A 26,334-nucleotide genomic window follows, 5' to 3' on the forward strand; every position below is an offset into this window, starting at 1 on the left:
GTTCTTGTATTTGTACAGAACACGAGACTGATAATGATAATGGCTCCAAAATGGGTGCCGAAACGTCGAGTAATAAATTCTTGACGCGGTTCTTTTCTATATATATATATATATATATATATATATATATATATATATATATATATATATATATATATATATATATATATATATATATATATATATATATATATATATTATATTCGTTAAAAATACTCATTGTTAACATATTTTTTTAAAATACATTCAGTTACTTACATATGCCACACTCCCATATCTTCACATGCTTACCATCTTGGATTTTGTACCTGACGAAATGGGAAATATGGTTTCCATGAAGTGGATCTGGCAAAAACGATTTATTTTGTACATCTTCGATTTCAGTTGACTCTGTTCGGTTTTCTGGCAATCTAATAGGTATACACATAGGATTAGCCATGGTCGTATCACTGATACTAGCTGTTAAATTGTTGGTAATATTGTCTAATTGGGCAAACAAAGTCACATCGTCATATTCCGTTTTGAAGTCTTCGGTTTTAATACTAAAAATATTGATCAGCTACATTTTCAGCTAAAGTACAAGAGTGAGGTAAATAAATACAACTATTTATTATTTCAATTAAACCAATTATAACAGAGTTTAAATTTGATGTTTGAAATTTGACCAGATATACCATTTTTCTGATATCATTAGTCACTTTGGTTTACAAATACAACACCCTGTATATTGTACTTTTACTGAAATCTCCACTTCAATTAAGTGGCGGATCTTGAATTTACTTTGTGGGGAGAGGGGAACTTCCAGTGAAACACCAACCAAAAGATATAACAAAGATTAGCCCAAAATACATAAAAGACATTAACTTCCCATAATTTTCCTAATTAGAGGGTTTGTTGAGTTGAGTTTGTCTGTTTGTGGTTTAAGTTCCATGTCATCTAATATATTTTTATGTTTTTAGACCTTGTTTGGGGGGGGGGGGCGAACTCCCTATTCACTCGTTTATCCGCAACTGCTTCAATACCAGTTCAACCGTATACAATACTTCCGATTTTATGTGGAACTACTTCAGAAACAATTTTCAGAAAGAGATAAAACCAAATCCTGTAAACGCCTAATCGTCTTAATAAATTTTTTGATTTAAACTATGTACAACTAAATTTGAAAATAATATTTAAAAGTTTACTACATTGCTAACTTAATATCTACATATTCAAGTGTTCAAAATATCCTCCGTTGTTAATTTTACAGTATCCTAAACGATGGTAGAATACATTTATTACGATTCGACAGATTCACCGCTAATTCTTTGCCTTAGCTCTGCGACACTTGCTGATTTAGTTTTATAAATTCGACTTTTCAAGTATCTCTAATAAAAATATTCTTAAGGATTCAAATCGGGTGAACGAGGAGGCCATTCAATACTACCTTTATTATATAGACAATATTTACCCCCAACAAAAACCCCCGCGCCAATCTCTGCGCCAATCCCGCCTATAATCCCCGCGCCAATCCCCACGTCAACTTCCACCCAAATCACGTCACCGTCGACGGCATAAATGAACCGTCCTGTGTTCCCAGTAGCAGTAATGCATTGGTTAGTGATCAGTGTAATAGTGTTTGGGGGCTCGGGAGACTGAGACCTCGAAAACCTTGAAGAAGACATCAAAGGGGATATCGAAAGTTCGGCACAATAATAATAGACGCGGTTCAACCCGGAAGACTGTAATATAGTTCTTGTAATAGTATTAATCTTGGCTCTAGGTTCAATATAATATAATATAATATATATATATATATATATATATATATATATATATATATATATATATATATATATATATATATATATATATATAATATCAAACAGATTATTTGTGAAAAGATTCCCCAGATTGGTCAATTTTTATTTTCAATTTGAATTTTTTTTGTTACAAAAAATGAACAGAGTCCACTTCTTTTAAGTTAACCCTGTATGTTTTATGACAATAAAAAAAGAACAACTTATTTTCCAAACAGTGTGAATGAGTTTTTAACTAGATTTATGCCAATAAACAAAATATATATAGCATTGGAATATAGCATAGCTGAGAATAGTCTATTATAAATATTGGTGGGTATGTTTTTTATATAAGTAATAAATAAAATAATCTTTATTGTGTATACCTAAAATATAATACTTGTACATAAAAATATGAGAAACACAGCTAAGCATATTTTGGTATCCAGTACAAGATAATCAAATATTTTCAGGTAACTGAGATTGAAAAAAATATTTATATACCAAAAAAACTTAATTTTTTTCCTTTATCAGGTTCTAACATTCTAAAATTATCAATTTATGTACAGTTTAGGTATATGTGTACATTACAGGTTAATTTATTGTCAACTTCGTGTGCACTCTACAATACAAGAATTATTACTACAGCCTGTGGCTAATATGGATTAAAAGTCTGAAGCCAAACTCTTTCCTACACAGACACATAACCTAACAATACCTATAAATATACAGTTTCTTAGACAATTCTTCATCAAAAGCAACACGATTAATACTATAAAACAAAATGAACAATAAATTAAACATTTAGCATGGAATTTGACAGACTTAAAAGTAAAAAATAAAAAAATAATAATAGAACCAGACAACATCTAATATTCTACTAAGAATTATTTATCACAAGCATAACTTCACATTATAAACTAAGTCAATAGAAAATACAGAAAAAATTCAAAAGACTGTTCCAAAAGTAATTATAAGTATATTAGGCTAAATAATTATAGCTCTAACTAGATGTAGAGATGAGAATGTAGAGAGAACAAAATGCAGAGATGAGACTGATGATTATAATAAAACACCTGTAAAAATAAATCAAATAAAAACAGTATATGTTAAATAAGAAACAAATAGTGATTTGTTTAACTATCTATAGTTTACCTATCTTATTTGATTAGTATTTATGTAATATTCAACTCTCTCAATCTTATCTTGAGTTAACAGCATAAATATCATAAAAATAAAAAAGCATGCATCACATATACCTACAAACTTTGGCAGGTAAAACACATACAGTAATTTTTCTAACTGAAAAAGCTTCATGTTCAACAAAGTTACATATGAATAAATACAAAAATGAATAACTGCTGTTCACTGTTGTATTATTACAATAAAAATATTTAGGGAGCCATTCTACCTACATCAACATGGAAAACAATGACTGCAACTATACCAATAAAGAAATAAAAATTAGTAAAGAAATAAACTTTGTATAAAAATAATTGAAAAACTAAAATATTAGTTACTTCTGAGGAACAATTATTACATATAAAAAAGGTACATAAAATAATATAAAAGGACCTGCAATTATATCTAAAACTTACAGCATACAGGATGTATTCATCATAAACTTAATAGCAGAAAGCCAAGAATATACAAGATGATAGTGAATCCCCAATATCTATAACAAAACTAAAATTAGTTACATAATTACAATGCCAAAGTAAAAAATAATTAATTAATTAGATGTACTTAGAAAGAGAAATGTAAAGAATTAAGTATATCACTGGAATAACAGAAGTCAAATTGGTAAAGATTGTAATAAATAAAAAGCCTATAAGAACAAGCAACTGAAAAAAGGTGATCTCTTGGTCCCTATACATTTATTGTTGTGAAAATAAAAATATGTTGCATAATATTAAAAAAAATGTAGGTACCTACTTAGCAGCAGAATAACTCAAAATTTCACAATAATTGGAGTTGTAACAATAATGAATGAATGGGTTTATGAGTTACATGTACATAGTAAAAAAATATGGTAGAGCTTCATCTTGATTGTTAAGATTTGAATAAGATGCATTATGTACTTTTGCCACCTATTTTTTTATACACTCAATCCTTACAACTCACCTATTGGAAATTTCATTAAAAGATGAAAAGTTTATTTCATCAGGAAACTGGTACTCTTGTTTTTCCATTAAAGGAGAGATAATATAAATCTAATTTATATTCTTTTCAATAGTCTAGGATCTCTTACAAAATTTTTGTCTTAGTAATATGTAATTTTCACTTTTAGTTTGTTTTTGTAATAAAACAAAAACTCCATCAAACATTGATTATTTGTATGGAATAATTCAGCAATCTTTTTAGTTTTTGTTTAAATTAAGAAAATTGAATGAGAGAATACTGGGAATTGCTACCCTTCAAATAGAACTTTTAAAACTGTCAAACATACTAGCAACTTGATTAATTTAGTAGTAATAAAGTAGTAATAAAGAGTACACGGATTGAGTTAGACGTAGATTATTTATTTAAAAAATATAAATTGTAATATAATTAGTTGAAAATTAAAATGTTCAAAGTAAAACTTACCTTTTAATATCACAGAATAATTAAGTTATTATTCCGATATGTCCACTTATTATTATATGCCTGCAACAGTATTGATTGCTATGTATATTAATTAAAAGATGAGAAAACAATTTACTTTTTATTAAATGAAAACACTACTACTAATACGCAAAATTTCACATGTATAATAATAACTCAAAATGAAAATTTTAAACCCATTACAAAAATTTACTTGTTGACAATCTGATTGTAGCGCCTCTATTAAGAACATCCGTAAGACATCTTATAGATTCCGTTTGATTATATTTTATATATCGGTGTACAGATGTCGCAGCAATCTATGTTTAAAAACGTTTTGAAAATATTAACCATTTAAAGTATTTTTCATTTGTGGTTAAAACTAGATACACAGATTTTTGTAATACAAAATTAATATTCACAATAAAAAAAAGTAGGTGTTTATTTCGATTTAGTTAAAATTACGTTCTAAATTCACACAGTTCAATTTGTCAGACAGACAAGATGTTTTTAAATTTTTTTTTCGCTAAATTCGATAGAAAGGTTTATATCTATTTATTTCTAACAACTAAATATATTTGTTATTAAATTTATTGAATAAATTATTCTTCAGATTTTTCTAATTTATTCTTCCATCGTTTGTTTAGATCGTATTTTTTTGATGATAACAATAGGTACTTATGCAACAAAATATTGATATTTACGTATATATGGATAATACATTAGTTCAAGTCATGATATATGTATTGAACAATTTATTGACTGCGAAATATGTTTATTAACTGTTTCAATATTCAATATGTTTCTGCGAACAAGATTACTATATAAGTGGATACTAAGAACCTCATTCCATTGAGTAGTATACACTCTCGAACTCCTTCGAGAAATAGTATTACCCACCTTCCAGTAGCAAAGGCTAAAGCCAAAGGTCTTACTAACGAAATAAATATTTTTAATCTTTTTGTAACAGATGAGATGATTGAACTGATTGTTCAATATACTAATGAAGAAATTAAAAGAAAATCATCGTCATATAATTCAAAACAGTCTTATATATCTTCAACAGATGTTACAGAAATAAAGTTACTTTATTGGCTTGCTATATTTGCTTGGTGCACTAAAAAATTCAGGCTTGATATTACTGGATGTGTTTTCTCCAGTTTTTGGTCCCAGTTTATTTCGTTTCGTCATGAGCAAAAACCGTTTTGAGTTTTTGTTGAGAGTGCTCCGCTTCGATTCTAAGATCACGAGGGAACAACGAAGGAGAACAGATAAATTTGCTCCATTCAGAGAATTCTGGAGTTTATTCGAGAGTAATTGCAGAAAAAATTACACTCCATCGAAGTATATAACCGTGGATGGGACTTTGTTAAGCTTTATGGGAAGATGCCCGTTTAAAATGTACATACCAAGTAATCCAGATAAGTATGGACTTAAAATTATTTCTCTTTGTGATGCAAGAAAATTCTATTTCTGTGGAGGAATTACATTTGGCAAAGAGAACAGACCATAAAGTGACCTGCTGTTACCCACTCAATATGTTCTCAAGTTCTCAAGCTGATAGAACCCATCAAGAACTCAAACAGAAACGTTACCACCGACAACTGGTTTTCGTCTTGTCAACTGTCTGAGGAACTTAGGAAGAATAATCTAACTTTAGTAAGCACCCTTCGAAAAAATAAGAGCGAGATTCCTAAATCCTTTATTGGCACCAAAGGGATTCCTACTGAGTTATCACGATTTTTGTACAGTCCAGATAAAATGTTGGTATCCTATGTACCTAAGAAAAATAAAAATGTAGTTCTGATCTCGTGAATGCATTCTACTGGAGACGTAAATCAAATTTCCAATAAACCTGATATAGTATAATTCTACAATATGACGAAGGGGGGGTTCGACGTCTTTGATCAGCTCTGTCATTCAAAGACCACCAAAAGATAATCCAACCGATGGCCTATGAGGTACTTTTTTGGAGTTCTTGACGTTGCTGCTGTGAATGCGTTCGTAATTTACAAACTGAATGTAGATACACCTGTTTCAAGATCTCAATTTTTAAAAAACTTATCGCTCGCCTTATCGGCTACTCACATGGAGAAGAATTCAAAATTCGAGAATTCCAGTTGTCCTAAAGACGCAAATATCCATATTGCTGGATAAAGATGTCCCTACTACTACAAATATAGTTGCTGACGCTCAACAAGGAAGCTCCAAAAGACCAGGATTGTGTGCTTTCTGTGATCGGAGAAAGGGAAGGAAAGGAAATAACAGTTGTGGCCATTGTAATAAAAGTGTGTGGTGAGTACAAACGAATTGTTTGTCCCCAGCATTATAATTAATTAATAAAAATTTTGTAATTTTTTATTTTGTTTAACCGTTTTTGTTGCTTTTTTGTTCCATTTTATAACTTGGAATATGAAGAATTGTATTACTTTTGTTTAACCGTTTATGTACTTCTAATGTATTTTATAATTTTTTTTATACATCAAATAAACGTATTTTTCACTAAAAGCTATTATGAGTTTGGTTATTTAGTTTACAATTGTCTGTTTTGTACATTAAATTAAGTTTTCGATATAAAATAGCCGTAAAATTAGAATGATGTCGTATCCGACGTCACGGTACTAGATATGTCCCAATCATGGACGTATAGACACAGACGTATAAACATATGTGTTTATACGTCCATGGTCCCAATCATCACCGTTTGGTTCTAGGGTTAAAACTACACTAAAGTAGGTACACTTTTCGACGTCATTTAGGTTGAGACACTCATCTTAACTCCATTATTGTCATGTAGCAAAATGTTAATACAAATTACGAAATTACTATAAAACCGTGCCACTTACTCTTGGTATCGCAAATAATTTATTTTTAATTCTTAATATTATGTCTAGAAGTTATTATCTTACATGTCAAGTATAATATTATAATAATTAGTAATAACTACTTGGGGACTTTCGAAGTGATTCAGTTTATTGTTTACTATATACTTGGATTTTACTGTTTACGCAAACACATAGAATATATTACAGATTTACTATTTAAACATAAACGTTCACTAAGTTTAATTTTAAGGGAAAATATATATTTTTGTTCAGTTATTGTACACGACTCGTTCAACTTCCATAAAAAAAACTAAAAAAAAGCAAATTTTTTAAGGAAAACAAAGATTTCAAAAACAACAAAAATGACAGCATTGTACTGGACCAACAGAAACTATCTGAAATGGGGCAAAAGTATCTACCTATTAGATCTTTAAGATCTAGAACATAGAATCAAACTATTATAACAACATACACAACACTGGTCAACTACAGACAGATTGGTTAAAATTAACCGTCGTGGCAATATCAAAGAAACTAGTTAGTCGCTGCGAAGAACACCGTTTAATTAAATTAATGAGCAACGTATTAAAGACGTTCTTAAAAATAATATATCAATGGCCTATACACAGAAGAAATGGAGATAACGAAAGGTGTAAAAGAAGGTTGTATTCTCTTCCCATTACTGATAAACATTTATGCAGAAAAGATATTTCAGCTTGCACAACAGAACGATAAAGGCATCAAAATTAATGGTCTTCCTATTAATAACATCAGTGGAGTATGGATTTAGCAGCAACACAACAAAAACTAAATATATGGTAATCAGCAGGCAACGTCATATGTAATCTCAGTTGAATATAAGTAATAGAGCTATTTAACGGGTTAAATGATTTAAATACATTGAAACTATTTTAAACAACAAGTGAGACTGTAACCTGGAAGTGAAGATATGAATAGCAATGGCTAGAAATGCCCTCGTTAAATTTGAAAAATACTTCATTCGCTGCGAAGTTCGTTTAACTCTCAGAATCCGGGTTATATTTCCATTATATTTTCCTTAAAAAAATCAGCTCCCTTCCCAACTCTAAAAATTCGTTTAGACCCATCTCCCTAACATGTACCCTTTGCAAATTATTGGAAAAAATGATCAACAAGCGATTAATCTGGTATTTGAAAAAAAAAACAGTATCCTTAACCCCGCTTAATCAGTTTTTAGACCTAATCGAAGCACCACTGATAATTTAGTGATTCTGCAAACAGATATAGTAAAAGCTATGGCCTCCAAGCAAGACGTAATCGCAATAATTTTTGATATAAAAAGTGCTTTCGATACAACATGTAAATCAGTTATCCTTAAAAACTGGTAGAAAATAATATTACGGGCAACATATTATGCTTTATAAACAACTTTTTAAATAATAGAAATTTCAGAATCACAATTAACGGAGTATTATTTAACAACTATGTCACTGAAAATGGTGTACCTCAAGGTTATACTTTGATTTCTACCCCCTTTCTACTTGCCATCAATGAGATATGCTCTCATATAAAATCTCCCGTTAAATTTGCCCCATACGCAAACGACCTTATTGTATACTGCCAAGGAAAATCCACAACTGCAATCTCCTCTTTATTACAAAATTCTGTCTAGTACCTTACTACATGCTCCGAGAGAACTGGCTTCAGGTTCGCTTTTAATAAATTCAAAATAATTAAATTCACCAGGGGATACAACAGCGCAAAAATACACAAATAGTATTTTATTTGGTAGTAGTAGTATGTTATTTGGAGGTAATTGATCATTTACACAAGTCACAAGTTTTTAGGACTAACTGTCGATAACAAATTCGACTATGGTTGTATAGTTTACTTTTCCGCATCCAATAATTAATTATAATCATTAGATCATGAATGTGTTGCTTGTATGAGTCCATTTTAAAAGAGGTAAAAGAAATAAATTAGATTTACTCACAATCAATTTAATTTTACTACCCAAGACGACCGGTTTCGCTTTCTAAAATTTGCAAAGCATCATCAGGTCAGTGGTACAAAGTAAATTAAATGATTCCGGTACAAGAGTTTTTATATAGTGATTGGTGATACATAGTTCAAACTATCCCGTATTGCTGATAATGGGTGATCTTCGGTCAATGTTGTAACTGTCTGACAACTTAGGAGGATGTTTCTTGGGGGGAGGGATGTTAACAGATGATATAGGAGTAAGGTATATGTTATTGTTTGTTGAAAGAAAAGTAATGTTTTATATTATTTAAATTATTAAAGTTATTTATATTTATTAAAGAGATATATTTTGAAATGTGTGTTAAATTATTGAAAATTTTTATACAGAAAGAGGACAGTTATATGACAATGAATGAAAGTACTTGTACTATTTTGTGGGTGTGCAATTTCTTTGACTTGTAATTATCAACTTTTGAATAAAAGCATATAATTTCTGCTAGGCAGAGAATTGTGATGTCAAATGTTAAAATAATAAAACTAAAACACAATTAGGGACAAACAGAACACAATTAACAGGACAAAACAGACATAAAACTTTAAAAAATGGGGCTTATAGGCACTACATTACTTGGTAGGAGAGAAATTTGGTTTTTTTGTTGTCTACTAGTATTTTTTTGTAAAAATACTAGTAGAAATACTCCGTACTGTTGTACGGAGTTAAGTCGTGGACTCTCTCAGACGCTATCTGCAAGGAAACTGAGGCTTTCGAAATGTGGCTTTATCGTGGAATCCTGAAGATATCCTATACCGACCACTTTACTAACCAGTACGTTTTATTAAGAATAAAAAAAGGAAAAGAGTTGTTAACCACAATAGAAACAGCCAAAATCGAATACCTCGGTCACATCATGAGGAACAGCGAAAGATATGGGTTACTGCAATTATTTCTACAAGAAAAAGTATAAGGAAAACGTGGACCAGGAAGGCGAAGGATTTCCTTGCTGAAAAATCTATGTATACTTCATTCACAATTATAAGAACTGACTTATGCAGAATTTAAAAGTATCCTGCTGATAAAGTCGAAGCCATAAAGGGATTTGCCTCTTCAGGTAAATAGTAAAAAGGGCCGGCTTAACGAATTTTATATTGTATTTGTCATTTACATTACATATTTAATTTAAATAAATATCTAGATAATTAAGGGAAAAAATACATAAACTGATGGAGTATTAGAATTAATTAATTATTATATTTTCTGTCTCGATTCTTTATTAAATATATCCAAATTTTTAAAGTCACAAACAATTTTTGTTTTGTTAAAAAAATTGCAAGTGAAATAATAAAATGATGAAGTGAAAATTAAAATGAATTAATGTAGATATATAGGTACATATAGCTAAATATGATTATATTTTATACTTCATGTAAGGAAAGAAGTGTTTTAATTGTTAGTAAGGTATAAAGTATGTCTGAAAAAGTTGGCAACAAATGGGAAATTTCTTTATTATTAATTTCATGAAAAAAACTATTCTTCATAAACATTTCTGCATTTCATAGAAATCAATAATCAATAATCAAACTTATAAAAGTTTAAGTGGTATACACCGAAAATCAAAAATATTGATTTATGCTTAAAAGTGAAGTGCTTTTAAATTTAGGTGCAGCATAAAATGTTATTTTAATTTGGTTGTAGGATTTAAAAATTATTTTTAAATTTAGATTCATGGCCTTTTAATGATGTATCAGTAGGTGCATTAATTTTTAATTTTACTTCTAATTTACCTTATTCAATATACAAAATCAACAAATGTAAAAGTATTTTTTTATTTACTTTTTACTTTAAATGTATTATTTAATTATTAGAAGGCCATGAATCTAAACTTGGACATACTTTTTAATACCTACAAACATTTTAAAATTACATTTTCTTGCATATCTAAATTTAAAATCACTTTCCTCTTCAGTATTAATTAATAATTTTGATTTTTCCTATCTACCACTTAATATTTTATAAGATTATCTGTTAATGATTTCTATGTGATGCATAACCTTTAATGAAAAATAATTTTTTTTCGTAAAATTATTAATAAAGAATATTTCCCATTTTTTGCCAACTTTTTTAGACATGAAACGGAAAACTTAAACATAACAAGTCAACATGAATAAATATGAACCTTTTAAAACGAGTAAATCGGTACTCACCGAAGGGACCTCAGACGTTCAGATACAATTAGCATCTCTTTGTAAAGACAATGAAGTCGACTTTACTAAAGTAACAAGACATTTACTTAACACAGACACTACACAGTACTTACCTGAGTTAGTGATAAGTTATAGTCTAAAAAAATCATTATGAAATTGACTGGTCAGTGTGAAAACTAGTGCCAATAAAACACAAAACCCACACAAAACATTTTCTTTGTCGAGACTTAAAATAATGATTAATAACAATAATTATGGAAAATTTGTATGTTTATAAAAAGAGTTTTTTGACATTATGCTTGAATGATAATATTTGATCTGATTATATACAGATTGAACGAATTTAAAACGGAACATACAATTTAATATATGTCTGTTTAAACTGCATTTTAAATAGTGGACCAATATAAAACTTGGACAAAAATAAATCCATACCCGGTGATAGACATTGTATAAAATATCGTTCAACTATCTGTCTCCTTTAAAGGAAATAGGAGCTTGCCTAATAGTCGGAGAGATAGAGCCGAAATTTTGAACTGATCAGTAATATGATATTTCTCTATTGGAATATATTCATTGTAACTGGGTTAAGACTTTTCCTTACAGGCGGACGCCCCTCGTGGTACAGGGGGTGGCTATACAGGGATGAAGTTGTAATTTTTTTCGGAAAAATTAACGATCGATAATATGGCTGAAAATTTGCCCAGAGTAAGATCTTGGTATAACTAGACGAAATCCCAAAGGGCGGACGCGAGAGTGGATACATAAGGGGTGGCGGACAGGGATGAAATTGCAATTTTTTGGGGAAAAATTAACGATAAGTGATATGTCCGCCATTTTCATGGCTCATTATTTAGCCCCTAAAAACTCTAAATCCAAAAGAGCGGACAGCTGGGTTGGTACAGAGAGCCATAAAACGGGGTCAAATGTACCACTTGCCTGCGCATTTTAGGTCTCGGTAACAATTTTCAAACTGATTTTATTATGATATTTTTATACCGATTGATTTAAAAATTTGTATGCTCACTTCTGTTACTATTCTGAAAAGCGTCAAGTAGAGTTTTCCTCAAAATTTTCCAAAAAAATTTCCGTAAATGAAAATTTTCGTAATTTTTTGAGGTAAATTCTAATTTGTAGAATCCTTTCGCTTCTCAGAATAGTAACAGAAGTGAGCATACAAATTTTCAAATCAATCGGTATAAAAATATCATAACAAAATCAGTTTGAAAATTGTTACCGAGACCTAAAATGCGCAGGCAAGTGGTACATTTGACCCCGTTTTATGGCTCTCTGTACCAACCCAGCTGTCCGCCCTTTTGGATTTAGAGTTTTTAGGGGCTAAATAATGAGCCATGAAAATGGCGGAGATATTACTTATCGTTAATTTTTCCCCAAAAAATTGCAATTTCACCCCTGTCCGCCACCCCTTATGTATCCACTCTCGCGTCCGCCCTTTGGGATTTCGTCTGGTTATACCAAGATCTTACTCTGGGCAAATTTTCAGCCATATTATCGATCGTTAATTTTTCTGAAAAAAATTATAACTTCATCCCTGTATAGCCACCCCCTGTACCACGGGGGGCGTCCGCCTGTAAGGCAAAGTCTTAACCCAGTTACAATGAATATATTCCAATAGAGAAATGTCATATTACTGATCAGTTCAAAATTTCGGCTTTATCTCTTGGACTATAAGGAAGCGATAAGTGGTTTGACAGCATAATAACTGCTTGTGTAGTCTAGTTTTCACAGTGATTCTAGGCAACCTATTTGGGTGGAGTTTTGAGTTGTTCTTGAATGAATTCAGAATCCAGCAGCCCGCTGAAGTATTGGATTTTTATAATATCGCGGAGCGGAGTTGAGCCGAAATACATTGATTTCGTATGTTCCGTTTTAAATTCGTTCAATCTGTATACCTATATACAGTCGTGCTATGCTTGGCTATTATGCCGGTCCTGGCAATTTTGGTAACTGTGATAATTATATAACAATAGAGTATTTACAAGGGATTATTCAGTTTTACAGCTGTTATTAAAATAACTTTTATAATGAGACACTAAATTTCTGGATACAGTATACGTGGTTCAACATAACAACCACAAATCTTTTCAGGGCATCAGTTTGCAAAATACAGATTGTTATTATGGTCGCCAACATCCGAAACGGATAGGCACTGCAAGAAGAGAAGAAGAACTCATTTCAATCTACATTTTATGACGTATGTAATAAAATGATGTATCATAAAAAAATATGTAGTTTAATATTGAATTAATATCTTCTTCTTCACGTGCCATCTCCGCGACGGAGGTTGGTAATCATCATGGCTATTCTGATCTTAGATGCTGCTGCTCTGAATAGTTCAATTGATGTGCATCCGTACCATTCCCTCAAGTTACGCAACCATGAGATTCTTCTTCTTCCTACACTTCTCTTGCCCTGGATTTTCACTTGTATAATAATCAATTGAAGTAGATTGTATCTCTCATTACGCATAACATGCCCCAGGTATTGCAGCTTTCGTGTCTTGATGGTTTCCAATACTTCCATTCTTTTGTTGATTCTTCTGACTTCGTTGTTTGTTACATGCTCGGTCCATCATATCTTCAGGATTCTTCTATACACCCACATTTCAAATGCTTCCAACTTTTTAGCAGTCGACGCGTTAAGTGTCCATGCTTCTATCCCATAAAGCAGAGTCGAGAAAATATAACACCTTGCCAGCCTAACTCTTAAGTCCAATTTTAGTTCTCTTGCACAAAGTACCTTTCTCATTTTATTGAAGTTTGTACGTGCTTTCTCTATTCGAACTTTGATTTCTTTGGAGTAATCGTTTGTGTGATTAATTATTGTGCCAAGATAGTGGTAGTTTTCAACTTGTTCTAAAGCACTACCGTTAATTGTCAGGCTTTCACCATTATTTTGGGTTTTTTATATTCTCATAAATTTGGTTTTCTTGGTGTTTATTGATAATCCATATTCTTCTCCATACTCAACTATCTTGTTCATTAGCTTTTGGAGGTATTGGAGGTTGTCTGTTATTATGATAGTATTATCCGCATATCTAATGTTAATTGGTAATCCATTGACCTTGATTCCTGCTGTTTCTCCCTCAAGAGCTCTTTTCATAATTTCTTCAGAGTATGCATTGAATAATAGTGGTGACAATACACACCCCTGTCGCACTCCTCTTTTAATTTCGAACTCTTCTTATGTGTGTTCATTAATGCGTACGTGTGCCTGCTGTTTATAATATAGATTTGTTATAATTCGAAGGTCATTGTGTTGTAGTTATTTTGCTTTAAGGATGTCCATTAGCTCTTTGTGGCGGACTTTGTCGAAAGCTTTGTTGTAGTCTATGAAACAGACGTACATATCTTGGTTCACATCTAAGCATCTCTGGATTAGTACGTTGAATGCAAATAGAGCTTCACGGGTACCTACGCCAATACGGAATCCAAATTGAGTTTATATATTTAAGTTTAATATTGAATGTATCGCTACAAGTGATTAACATTCAAAATCGATTTTCTCAAAAAGGCCATGCACGGACATACAAGTGTGCTTTAAGCCATCGAGTTCATGACCCAGCTCTGTTAAATTGGATCCACTTAAATTAAGTTATCAAAAAACTGTCTTTTTAAAGCAACAAGAAGTTCGGTAAAAAACGTTACTAAGAAGTATAAAGTGAATCATGGGATAATAAATTTTATATATAAAAAAAATCCTGATTAGGCAAAAACGATTATGTATAGCTTAATAAATCACATTAAATGTGTTTAACCAAACTCTGGGAATTTCGAGATTTGTTAACCACATTTATTTAACAATTAAGAGGTCAACTATTTAAACGTTAACTGTAAATAAACAAACTTTAATACGGTAAAATAAATTATGAAAAAATTGAAATTCCGAGTGTTGTTAGTTTACCAATAGCAAGTTTTCCCGTATTTGACGCCACTGATGTTGTCTTTTAATTTATTCTACGAATATTAAGATCAAGATCTGGTGTTTATTGACATTGTTTACATATTATATCTTCGCATCTTAAATATTTAGTCGCATATTGAACGTTGTTTGTGAATATGAAGATTTTATTTGTGGTCGTCATTTGTTTTACTTTTACTTTCGTTAAAGCTCAGTATGAGGTGCCTGATGCGGTAGTGGAAGTATACGAGCCTAAAGGCTTCACAGTTTCAATACCAGGTAAATGAATTAGTTTTATACGTGATTAATTTTTTTGATATATATACATTTCGATAAAGATAAGTTTCCTGAAAGATCCTCGAATATATGCTTTCACTTCCGCATTTAATAACTTGTCTTTATATTGAATATGATCTTGTTTGTGCTGTTTGAAGATTTTATAGCGTTGCGGTTTTAACATTGATATTACAAATGGTATATTTTTTTTGCTAACCAAAATAACATATACGCTTTTTTAGAATCACTGGCACGTACTCTATTAATTTGTATATTATGTTATAGAGCATTGTCAGTGCAAGAACAGATCCTATATGAAATTGGGGAGTAGTAGTAGAGTAGAGTACAGTAAATTTTTATTTGCATAAATTTTTAAACATAATTGAGCAAATAACGTCACATTATTAATTAGAGATTAAATATATATATATATATATATATATATATATATATATATATATATATATATATATATATATATATATATATATATTTACATCACACATTTAAAATATATTAACATTACAAATTAAATATGCTCATCAAGGAGAAGGATAGGTCAGGTACTCCGCACAGTATAGAGCTCAATGTCAACTAGGTGTTGAAAAACCTTTCTTTTAAAAGCTCTATAGTGTGTTTCCTGTTGAATGTCAGATGGTAGACTATTATAAAATGTAACACACGCATACAAAGCACTTCTCTCTGTTATAGACAATATGTGAAGTGGCAAATTCAAATTAAGGCTTCTTGTGTTATATTCATGATTGGGAAGCAGGTGACAAAACAAAGAAAAATTTTTAAAAAGCAACATAATACATTGAAATATATAGATGGCTAAGAAAGTGAGAGAATGGTGATTTGAATCGGCCTCTACAGGATTCTCCCGCCTTCAATCCTAAGATCACACGGACTGCCTTTTTTTGGACTATAAAGACAGTTGAGCTATTTACTGCAGCACCCCAGAAGATTACTCTATATCGCATAACAGAATAAAAGTTTGCATAATATACTGATAGTAAAATCCCCTGGCCTAGATAGATCTTTAACACTCTTAATGAGTAGCAGGCTCTATTCAGTTTTTTTTTGTTGTATTTTGTATTTGTTTCCCCCAATTCAGATTCTGGTCAATATGAATACCAATAAATTTAACTGATCTAGCAGGTTCCGTGTTTTGTGATAGAAAATTAATTGTATCTGTAAACTGTTTTCATGACTGGCTGGTTCTAAAGTAGACAAAAACTGACATATCAGTATTAAGCAACAACTGATTTCTACTGAACCACTGCTCAGCCTTGCTTAGAATTTGCTCTGCCACTGTGAGGAGTGTTTCTAAAGTTTTTTCCCAGAAAAGCACATTTGAGTCATCAGCGAAATTTACAAGGTTTGAGGAACTACTAACCACCGCATTTGGAAGGTCGTTTATGTAGACCAAAAAGAGAAAAGGCCCCAGGACACTCCCCTGTGATATGCCTAATTTTAAATTGATAGGATCAGAGTAAACCTTATATTCCTTTTTCTCCAGGCATACCTTTTTCGACCTATCTGTGAGAAACGATTGTATCTATTTTATTGCCGGTCCCTGTATTACATAAAGATGTAATTTTGGTAATAAAAGAACATGATCTAGGCTATCGATAGCCTTAGATAGGTCCAAAAAAGCACCAAGTGTTTTCATCTTTGCCTCCAGTTTTTCTAAAATTTTTTATATAAAATCATAGGTAGCTGTCTCAACAAATCTCCCTGCGAGAAAACCATGCTGTGAACTACTAAATAAGTTGTTTGTAGTAAAAAAGTTTTGTAGTCTGAAATATATTGCTTTTTCGAATATTTTTGAGAATGATGGAAGAAGGCTTATTGATCTATAGTTCTCCATCTTAGTAACATCACCTTTTCACCTTTTTTATGTAGTGGCTTCACAATTGCCAGTTTTAAACTTTGAGGAAATTTACCTTGCCTGAAAGAAGCATTAACTATAAAAGACAGAGGAAGAGAAATCTCTGATGAAACATATTCAATTAAGTTTTTTTGATATTTGAGCAACTGCAATTGAGGTATTTTTAGGTCTGGAACGGTAATTTTAAATGAAGTTTTGTACTGATCTGTCCTGGTTTTCATTTTTTCGCAGATAAAATTTATTTATTTTTTTCCCATTTATCATTTTCATCTTCAATCAGCGGGCGGTTGATATCTTTAACAGGTATCACGGGTGCCATTGAACTGCTTGATATTCTTGGTTTAGGTGGTAGCTCAGACAAATCAACAGAACAAAGTGGCTGTTCTGTGACTGCTTCAACTGACCTTGTAGTCTCTTTCAAATCATTTTGTTGTCTTAAAATTAATGGATTGTTATTGTTATCCTTAGTTTTTGCAGCATTTTTTACCTCCATGGAATTTTTTGTTAACTTTTTCTCTATGCTTTCTATTTTTGCCCATAGCAGCTTATTATTTTCCTCTAGGATTTGATTTTTTACTTCTTAACTCACAAATTAGTTCATTTAGCAGATAAATGATCGTATTTTCCATGCCATCCCCACTATTTAAGGTTATGTCAGAATCACAACAAATCACACGCGTTTCATCTCAAATTTGAAGTTTTCCGGCTCAATCCCGTGCCGTGCATGATTTATGGAAGGCTTTTCCACACTTTACACATATTATTGTGCTTATTTTTTTAGTTTTGCAACAAGTATTCTTGGGTTTTTCGCTCTCACTGTCGCGATCATCCTTATCGGACGCCATCTTTATAGTATTAACTGTTCTTTCAACATGTTTCGTAATTTTCTTCATTCATATTATCATGACTATTTCACTAGAATATTTTTAACTGGTAAAATGTCACAGCAACGCCACGTTTCCTACTGACAAAACTCCTTTCTACCCGCGATTTCTCAGCGACAAAATTATGACAAATCTGTCACGAAGGTGTCTGGTAATTCTATTGTTGTCAGTTTGACAAACGTCATTGAGGCGTAATCAATTTTGCGCAGTTTCAATAAATACAGACGAAAAATCAAGATTTGGATGCCAGTCAGATGAAGAAATCAAAAAATTGGTTTCGGAAAATGTCCCAGTACACGCAGAGGTCCAGAAGTTCTATTTGGAAAAATTTTCCAAATTCCTACGGTTAAGAAATTTTACGCTTGGAAGATGTACTACCATAACAGAACTAGCAAAAAATCTCGGGGATTATTCTTTTAATATGAAAAAAGGCAATGGCGAAGATTATAAAGACTCAACTGTAAAGTCAATGTGGAATACTACAGCAAAAATGGTACAAGAACAATATTTTACGGAGTACGGCATAAAAATCGACCCTTTCAGAGATATATCTTTCAAATGTGCAAGATTGGCCAAAGATATCAAGCGGAGGCAGCTTCAAAGTGTTCAAGTAAAAAGAAGACTCAGTTCAAAAGCAATATCCACCGAATAACTATTGAAAATCATACAAAGCTACGACGAGGAAACCCGCGAAGGAGCACAAAAAGTTTTTTCACTTTTGTTCATTTGAACTTGCTTGGAGAGGCAATGAGGCCGTAAACTGCAAGATTTACTTTTTCCAGATGAATTTGATGTTATGGGAGAATTTACAGGCCGAATTGAATACAACAGCATTTTTGCCAAAACAAATTACTTAAGGCGATTCGAAAAGTTTGGCAAGCAGCAAATGGCTGGTAGGAAATTCATCAAACGAAAAGGTATGCCCAGATTATTTTTAAAATAAATGAAAAAACAGGGCCAAAAATTTTATTACACAGACTCTTTCTTACCGTTCACACCAACTGGAAGGATGGATCTTGGTTCAAAAACTGTCCACTTGGAATCAACACCGTATCTAAGTGGATAAAAATAAAATTGTCGACAAAATTTTCTCTCATCTCCGTTCGCCGTATCTTTGCACATCATAGTTGTACGAATTAAATCAAAGCGTTTAAACCAAACGTAAGTCTTTTCTAGATTCATGAAATAATTAGGAAATGTTTAATATCCCGTTAAACGTATTTATAGTGATTGTTTTTGTTTATTTATTGTACTGGATGTTAAAAACTCATAGAATTGTTTTGAACGTAATTTTGAGTTTTCTACATATTCAACGTTATTATGATTATTGGAAGAAATGCTCTATTTGAAATACTGTAGTCGAGAAAGATGGACCCAAGATTAAACAGCTTAAATTCTCATATTTATTTATTTATTTATTTATTTATACACCAAAGCATCCAACAGCCGAAGCCAGTTACTGAATGAAAAAAAAGTTTTCATTCAAAATACAATATTAAACATTTACATCGTATACATATGCATTCAATTTTTAAGCTTAAGGATAAGAAAATGCCCTAAAAGATCAAAAAACTCTTGTGCATGCTTTTTGAACTAAGTTACTAACACAAAAAATTAATTAAACTTTACAAAACAAAACAATAAAAACAACGGAAAAAGAAAATTTTCGAAAATACATTAATTTGTTGAAAACTTAAAGGGTGTTACAAATTAGTGCTCAATCTGTTAGGTTAAAATAATACGACTTTCCTTATGTCGCATACCTAGAGACTTAGTATTTATTTTTTATACTAGCTGGTTTTTATCAATTTTTTTTACTTGTGTATCGAACTTTTCTGTAGTTTCCAAAATAAAGTGTGGAAAGTTATGTCTAAAAGGTTTCATTGTTTTAGCCTAAAGATTGGATCAATTACTGTTACTAAAATTATTAAAATAAATTGAAAAAAAAAACAAAATATCAAAATTATATATCTGCTTCACTTTCAGAATCCGGGCTATCTCCAGGATTTATTATGATGGGTTGAATATCAATATCAACTATATTTTGCTCTCGGACAAACCACTTTTGGATAATTTCATGAGTATGTCTTACACATTTTCCCCAAAGGTCTCCATTACATTGGTTAAGCGCCTCTTTCCACATATTTATAACAGCACTATCAGAATAGCGGTCCTTACCAATATGCTTATTGTAATATGACTTGCAATTTGCCCAAATTAATTCAATAGCGTTGAATTCGCAATGATAAGGAGGTAGTCTCAACACTTCATGACCATGCTCTCTTAGTAACTCATCAATAACCTACACATTTTCTTTTTTATTCATTTTTGCAACTTGTAATAATAATTCAGGTGTTGTAAATTTTGGGTCAAATTGGATGTTATTTGTTGTCAGCCAGGTAAAAATTTCATCTTTCTTTGAAGCAGTGGTAGGTTGCTTTTCTAAAAGAACACTTTTAGTAAAAAAAAAAATAAAAACTAGGAATAATAGTGAAACTTTATTTTAGAAGTGTTAATTTTGATGTTAAAAATTCTGCATATCTTATAAAATGAACCACTTAAGTAGTTTATATAAAAATACCACGATAAAACATTTTGTTAGGTTATCCTTATGTTTCATTATACAAATAAAAATTATACGTGATCTTTAATATTTCAGATGAGGAAGGCATAAAGCTATTTGCGTTCCATGGAAAGATAAATGAAGACTTTGATGGTTTAGAAGCTGGAACATTCGCAAAGGACATCTTAAAACCAAGGAATGGTTCTTGGGTATTTAGGGACAAAGAGACTAGACTAAAAAAGGGCGATATTATATACTATTGGTTGTATGTTGATTATAATGATGGAAGAAATACTTTAGGTTATCGTTTAACAGATCAACAATACGAAGTTAGAGGTAAGAGGCCGTTAGAGACATAAAAGTTGCATGATGTAATTATTATTTATAATTTTTGGATGTTTATTATAAGAACTCAAGTTCCGTTAATAAAAGTTCCTTTACACCAAATTTATGTAAAACATTTCTTAAAATTATTGTGTCATTTTTGAAGATTGTTTTTTCATTGCGTAAAAGTTTTAGCGTATTTTTTAAAAAATTAACGCCAGTAACTGCCATTGTCACACCCAAGTCCGGATAAAGGAGGACAGTTGGACGACAAGCTAGTAAATTATCCCCGGAAAAAATCATAACTACGATAACTTAAAGAACGAACAATGTCAGAGAATGGAGAAGAGGTCAGAAGAAAGATCTGAATGTGAAGAAATTGCCAACCTGGCAAATATCCATAAAGGTTGTAAAGCTAAAAGCAGAAGAAAAAGATAGATATAGCCAACAAAAGAGTTCGAGACTGGTTGTTGTACTTCTGTAATCCTATACATACAGTTTTTTGTCATTCCTGTAAAATATAATGCAAGAAAAATCTACGGTGATAAAGTCTCGTTCAAGCTTATCATATAAATATGGAATACTTAATTATACAAAATGAATTGAAAATATAACTAGATTTTTAAAAGTGCGCACTTTAATCGAACGGAAAAATGATCATTATAAACCGGTCTTCTTCTTCGGCCTTAAGTAATCCAAATTTGGACATAGGCCTCCCCCAAATCAATCCAGTGTTTTCTATTTTGCGCCATTTTCTTCTAGTTGTGTCCTCCGATCTTCTTAATGTCATCAGCCCATCTCATTTGTGTTCTTTCTCTGCTTCTCTTTTCTATCCATGGTCTCGTTGTTGTATTTCGTGGTTCCATCTTTTATTCTTCAGTCGGGCATTGTGTCCTGCGAAGCTCCAACTGGCCAGAAGGAAGTAAATAAGTTTTTACAGCAAGTTTTTATTGCTACACATTTACTGATTAAAGTGGTAAGGTTTATAATTCTAACGTTTTCTTTCAGAATTTTCCCATAATCCCGATGTACCTGTAATTAGAGGAAAGCCAACGACAAAGCCCGTAAATAATAATAGAGTCATATTATTTGATGACTTTTCAAGTAAAACCGATTTTTGGACAGTGGAACGGCGATATGCAGATGCACCGGTAAGTTATTTCTATAAAGAATATTCACTAATGCTAGGGGAAGTTCAGTTTTTATTGTCAATGGACACATAGAGAATTGGAGCATTTATGTTGCTGTAATTATGTTATCTATTTATACTAAAAAAACATTTTTCTTCTCTTATGACACTTCTTCAATATTAAATACATGTATTTAATATACATTATTAAATACATGTATTTAATAATGTATTTTTATGTTTTCTTTGTGTCTTTGTTAGATATAAAGCTCCAGGAGAAGATAATATCGTTATACTAGCGGCAAAGGTGGGATGAGACAGACGTTTAGAAGAAATAAAGGAACTGTTTAACTTATGTCTGCACCAAAGTGAAACACTTACAAGATGGCACTGTGCACTTACCAATTTATTAAATAAAAAGTGCGATCCAACAGACCTCAAAAATTACTGACCTATAAACCTGTTAACTACCTCTAGCAGTCATTCACAAGAATAATAATAAATAGACGTGAAACAAAATTAGGATTTTTACCAACCTAGGGAACAGGCAGATTTTAGAAAATATTTTGGCACTAACGATCACCTTCACTGCATAAAATGGATTATAGAAAAATCCATTGAATACAAACGACTATTGGTCCTGGCTTTTGTAGACTTTCGATCCTATTTGATAGGATAGAAATTAACAGCTTAATGAGAGCGTTGGAGGAAAGTTGTATAGATTATCGGTTCTCCAAACTGATCGAAAACATATAAAATAATGCAACCAGGACTGTAATATTACACAAAGTTAAAAGACACGTTATCTCATAAACTCATTATGGCAGTTCTGGAACATGATATCAAATAATTGGAGTGAAACGGAAAAGGAATCAATCTCGACGGCCAAATGCTCTTCCACCTACGATTTGCTGACGACTTAGTTCTGATAACAGATAGCTTAAAAGAGACTGTAACTATGCTTACTCAGTTAGATGCCGCCTGTAAGAAAGTTGGTTTGAACACAAATTTTGGAAAGACACAATGCATGACAAAACTGGTACCAAGAGAAAATCCAAAAGTCGGCTGCAACGGAATAGAATAGAAATATGCTTTATTGTCACTGAAAATTGTACAATTTTATGGAAAAAGCTTACAAAAAGTCAAAAAAATAACAATAACAATTAAAATTTACTAAAATTACATAACTCGTCAATATCACAAAATACAACTTATAACACATATACAATCAATTGCAAAATTTCACTAAATTTCAAATTGCATAATAAAACCGTACGCACTAGTTTACAAATAAGTGTAAGTTGCTGCATGTGATACCCAAATATACAGTGTGTCCGCAAAGTATGGAATAAATTCGATATTTCCTAAATGAAAAGCCTTTTTAAAAAATTCTAAAACAAGTCGATTTTTAAATTTAATGTTTTACATTTTACAATAAAATTTTATTATACAAGGTGACCCTCAGAGGCAGGGTTAAAAACAAGAAAATAAGAAGGACATGCGTCAAAGATGCCATAGCGCACATAGCGTGGTTGAAGTTGAACTGCGTAGACCATATAGCCAGAGTGAATGACGGGCGGTGGGCTCAAAAAAATTACAGTGAAGAGATTATGAGACCAAAAACTAGACATAAGAAGCAGAAGTAGATCACCTACACGATGGACAGATAACGTCAAAATAATCGCTAGAAACTGGCTGCAGGAAGCTCAAGACCGACAGAATTGGAAGAAATCAGGGGAGAATTATGTTCAATTTTGGATACAGAAAGCTGGATGATCTTTGACATTATTGATTGTTGTCTATAGTGCATATTTTCTTCATTTTGTAATTGCGTATCTTTGTAATTTGTCCATTTTGAAAGTCTCTTCTTATCAGTTGACTAATTTATGATTTACTACAAGAACGTTACCTACTCTTTGTGTGCAAAAATTTTTAAGACATTATGGGTATAAATTCATGAGATATTAACTTTTAACTAGTATCTTACGTAGAATCTAACCAAATGTAGCATGGCTGTTAAAATAAATGGAAATCTCCATAAACAAATTTTTATAAATATCGTGTAAGCACTTTCCGATATATAGATAGTGTAAGCTGGTCGTGACACACCTTGTATGCTCCTATAGGTATAATATTTTTAAATTCTAGGATTACGAGTTTGTATTATATGTCAACAATCCAGAAATTTTCCGAATAAAAGACAATAACCTACAAATAAGGCCAGTTCCATCCGAAGATATCTTTGGTAATGGATTTTTAACATCCGCATTCGATTTTGGAAACAGGTGAGTAGAATCCTATGCATATTTCACATATGATGCTGAAAATTCAATCTTGTAGTTAAAGAAATATAGGATATTTTCTAAGAAATATTTAAGCAATACATATATTTAAAATTACATATTTTTAAATAATATAATAAAAGAAATATAAATATTATACCTAGCACGAACTTAGTAGTTATTCTCATGAATTTTTTGGTTTTACAAGAAAATTATAACGATGGATAAAAATATGTGTATTGACATTAATTAAATAATATAAACACACATTACTTTCTGCAAGGTAGCGGTACATATTTTAACGGGTTGATCAATAGATCATAGAGGCACTCCATAGGCGTCACAATAGTAGATGTAGATGGTTTGTTACCATAGGTATGATACATAATGTTCCAAAATCGATTCGCTTCGCGCATGACGAACTAAACACAAAATCAACATAAATAATGATAAAGTCAACTTTATTTAGATCGGATAAGCTACCTGTCCATCGAATATAAGTGTAGTGAGGTCACACAATATTGCACAATGTTTTAAATGACATCTTTTGTAATTTTCACACATAAAATTATCTTCTTCTTTTTTAAGTGCCATCTCCGCGACGAAGGTTGGCAATCATCATGGCTATTCTGACCAATTATCTTGGTATTTTTGGCTGATGTACTATTCTTTGTCACTCCATTTTTTTCCCAGTAGTGAGTTACGTTAAGTCTTCTCATATCTTCTTTAACTTCGTTGCTCCATCTTGACCTCGGTCTTCCTCTTCGCCTTTTGCCTGCTAATGCACTAGGTAGTACCATTCTGGGAATTCTAGATGGAATCATTCTCTGCACATGACCCAACCATCTAAGTCTTTGAACGTTAATTACCGCTAATATGTTACCACCAGATTTTGTGCTCTCAAACTAATAAAAACTCCTGGTGTTTTTTTGTTGTGACCCATTTTTCAGAAGCACACATCACTATTAGCCTTATTACGGTCTTGTATGTCCTTAGTTTTGCTCTTCGAGATATATTTTTGCTTTTTAACAACCAGAGCATATACAGCGCGGTTGCCAGACATAATTCTTTTCTTTATTTCTTCCTCACAGTTAGGTACTCTTGTGAAGACATTTCCTAAGTACTCAAATCTTTTAACTTATAACTTTTAAAATTTCATTATACAAGGTGATACACATTACAGTGATGACGTCATCGGCTCTTTTTTTAAATGTAACACCCTGTATTTTAGGACATTTTTAGATCGATAAAAATGAGCTGATTTCAAAAAAGTATAATACTTGGGTCTAATGGATATAATTCTTCAAATTTATATTGTGTTACCTTTGCTGTTATCATTCTTATGAACGAATTTATTATTTATACATTCCATAAACTTCGTTTTTGATTCATTTATATACAATCCTTTGGTTTTTACCCTCTCTTTCAGTTTCATGACTGTTTCCATCAGCTCTATTTTCTTTCTAGCCAAGATTACCAAGTCGTTTGCAAATGCTAAGCGGTGATGTTTTTTTTTGTAGATCAGACCTGTTCTATGAATGTTTGCTTCCTGTATAACCTTTTCTAATATTATTCTAAACAAATTTAAATGATAATGGACCTCAAAGATTTATGTTGTACTATTGTTTATCTTGACTTTATTCGGTGTCCTTTAAAGAGTTAATGGTGTTGTAATATGTTAATAGGAAAAAGGGAGGAAATTTAAAAAGTA

The 26,334-nt window shown here is 31.4% G+C and overlaps 2 protein-coding genes across 8 annotated transcripts in view; one reads left to right on the forward strand and one right to left on the reverse strand.

Moving 5' to 3' along the window:
- LOC140448599 (uncharacterized) overlaps positions 1–4,569 on the reverse strand; it is a 34,766-nt gene extending 30,197 nt beyond the window's left edge. For 4 of the 7 annotated variants that reach the window (XM_072541689.1, XM_072541691.1, XM_072541690.1 and 1 more), the window contains exons 1-2: positions 3,903–4,200; positions 259–542 (exon numbers count right to left, since the gene is read on the reverse strand). In XM_072541689.1, coding sequence (XP_072397790.1) covers positions 259–542; positions 3,903–3,970 — 352 coding nt within the window. In that variant the 5' untranslated portion in view covers positions 3,971–4,200. Of the gene's footprint in view, positions 1–258; positions 543–3,376; positions 3,454–3,902; positions 4,201–4,364 lie in introns of those variants that run through there. The other 3 variants (XM_072541686.1, XM_072541687.1, XM_072541688.1) reach the window with 3 other exon arrangements.
- Positions 4,570–15,364: 10,795 nt separating this feature from the next.
- LOC140449131 (uncharacterized) overlaps positions 15,365–26,334 on the forward strand; it is a 153,988-nt gene continuing 143,018 nt past the window's right edge. Inside the window, exons 1-4 of the mRNA XM_072542277.1 lie at positions 15,365–15,550; positions 20,985–21,224; positions 22,221–22,363; positions 24,490–24,626. Coding sequence (XP_072398378.1) covers positions 15,430–15,550; positions 20,985–21,224; positions 22,221–22,363; positions 24,490–24,626 — 641 coding nt within the window. The 5' untranslated portion in view covers positions 15,365–15,429. The remainder of the gene's footprint in view (positions 15,551–20,984; positions 21,225–22,220; positions 22,364–24,489; positions 24,627–26,334) is intronic.

The sequence above is a fragment of the Diabrotica undecimpunctata genome, chromosome 8 (assembly GCF_040954645.1).
Source record: "Diabrotica undecimpunctata isolate CICGRU chromosome 8, icDiaUnde3, whole genome shotgun sequence".
Lineage (NCBI taxonomy): Eukaryota > Metazoa > Arthropoda > Insecta > Coleoptera > Chrysomelidae > Diabrotica > Diabrotica undecimpunctata.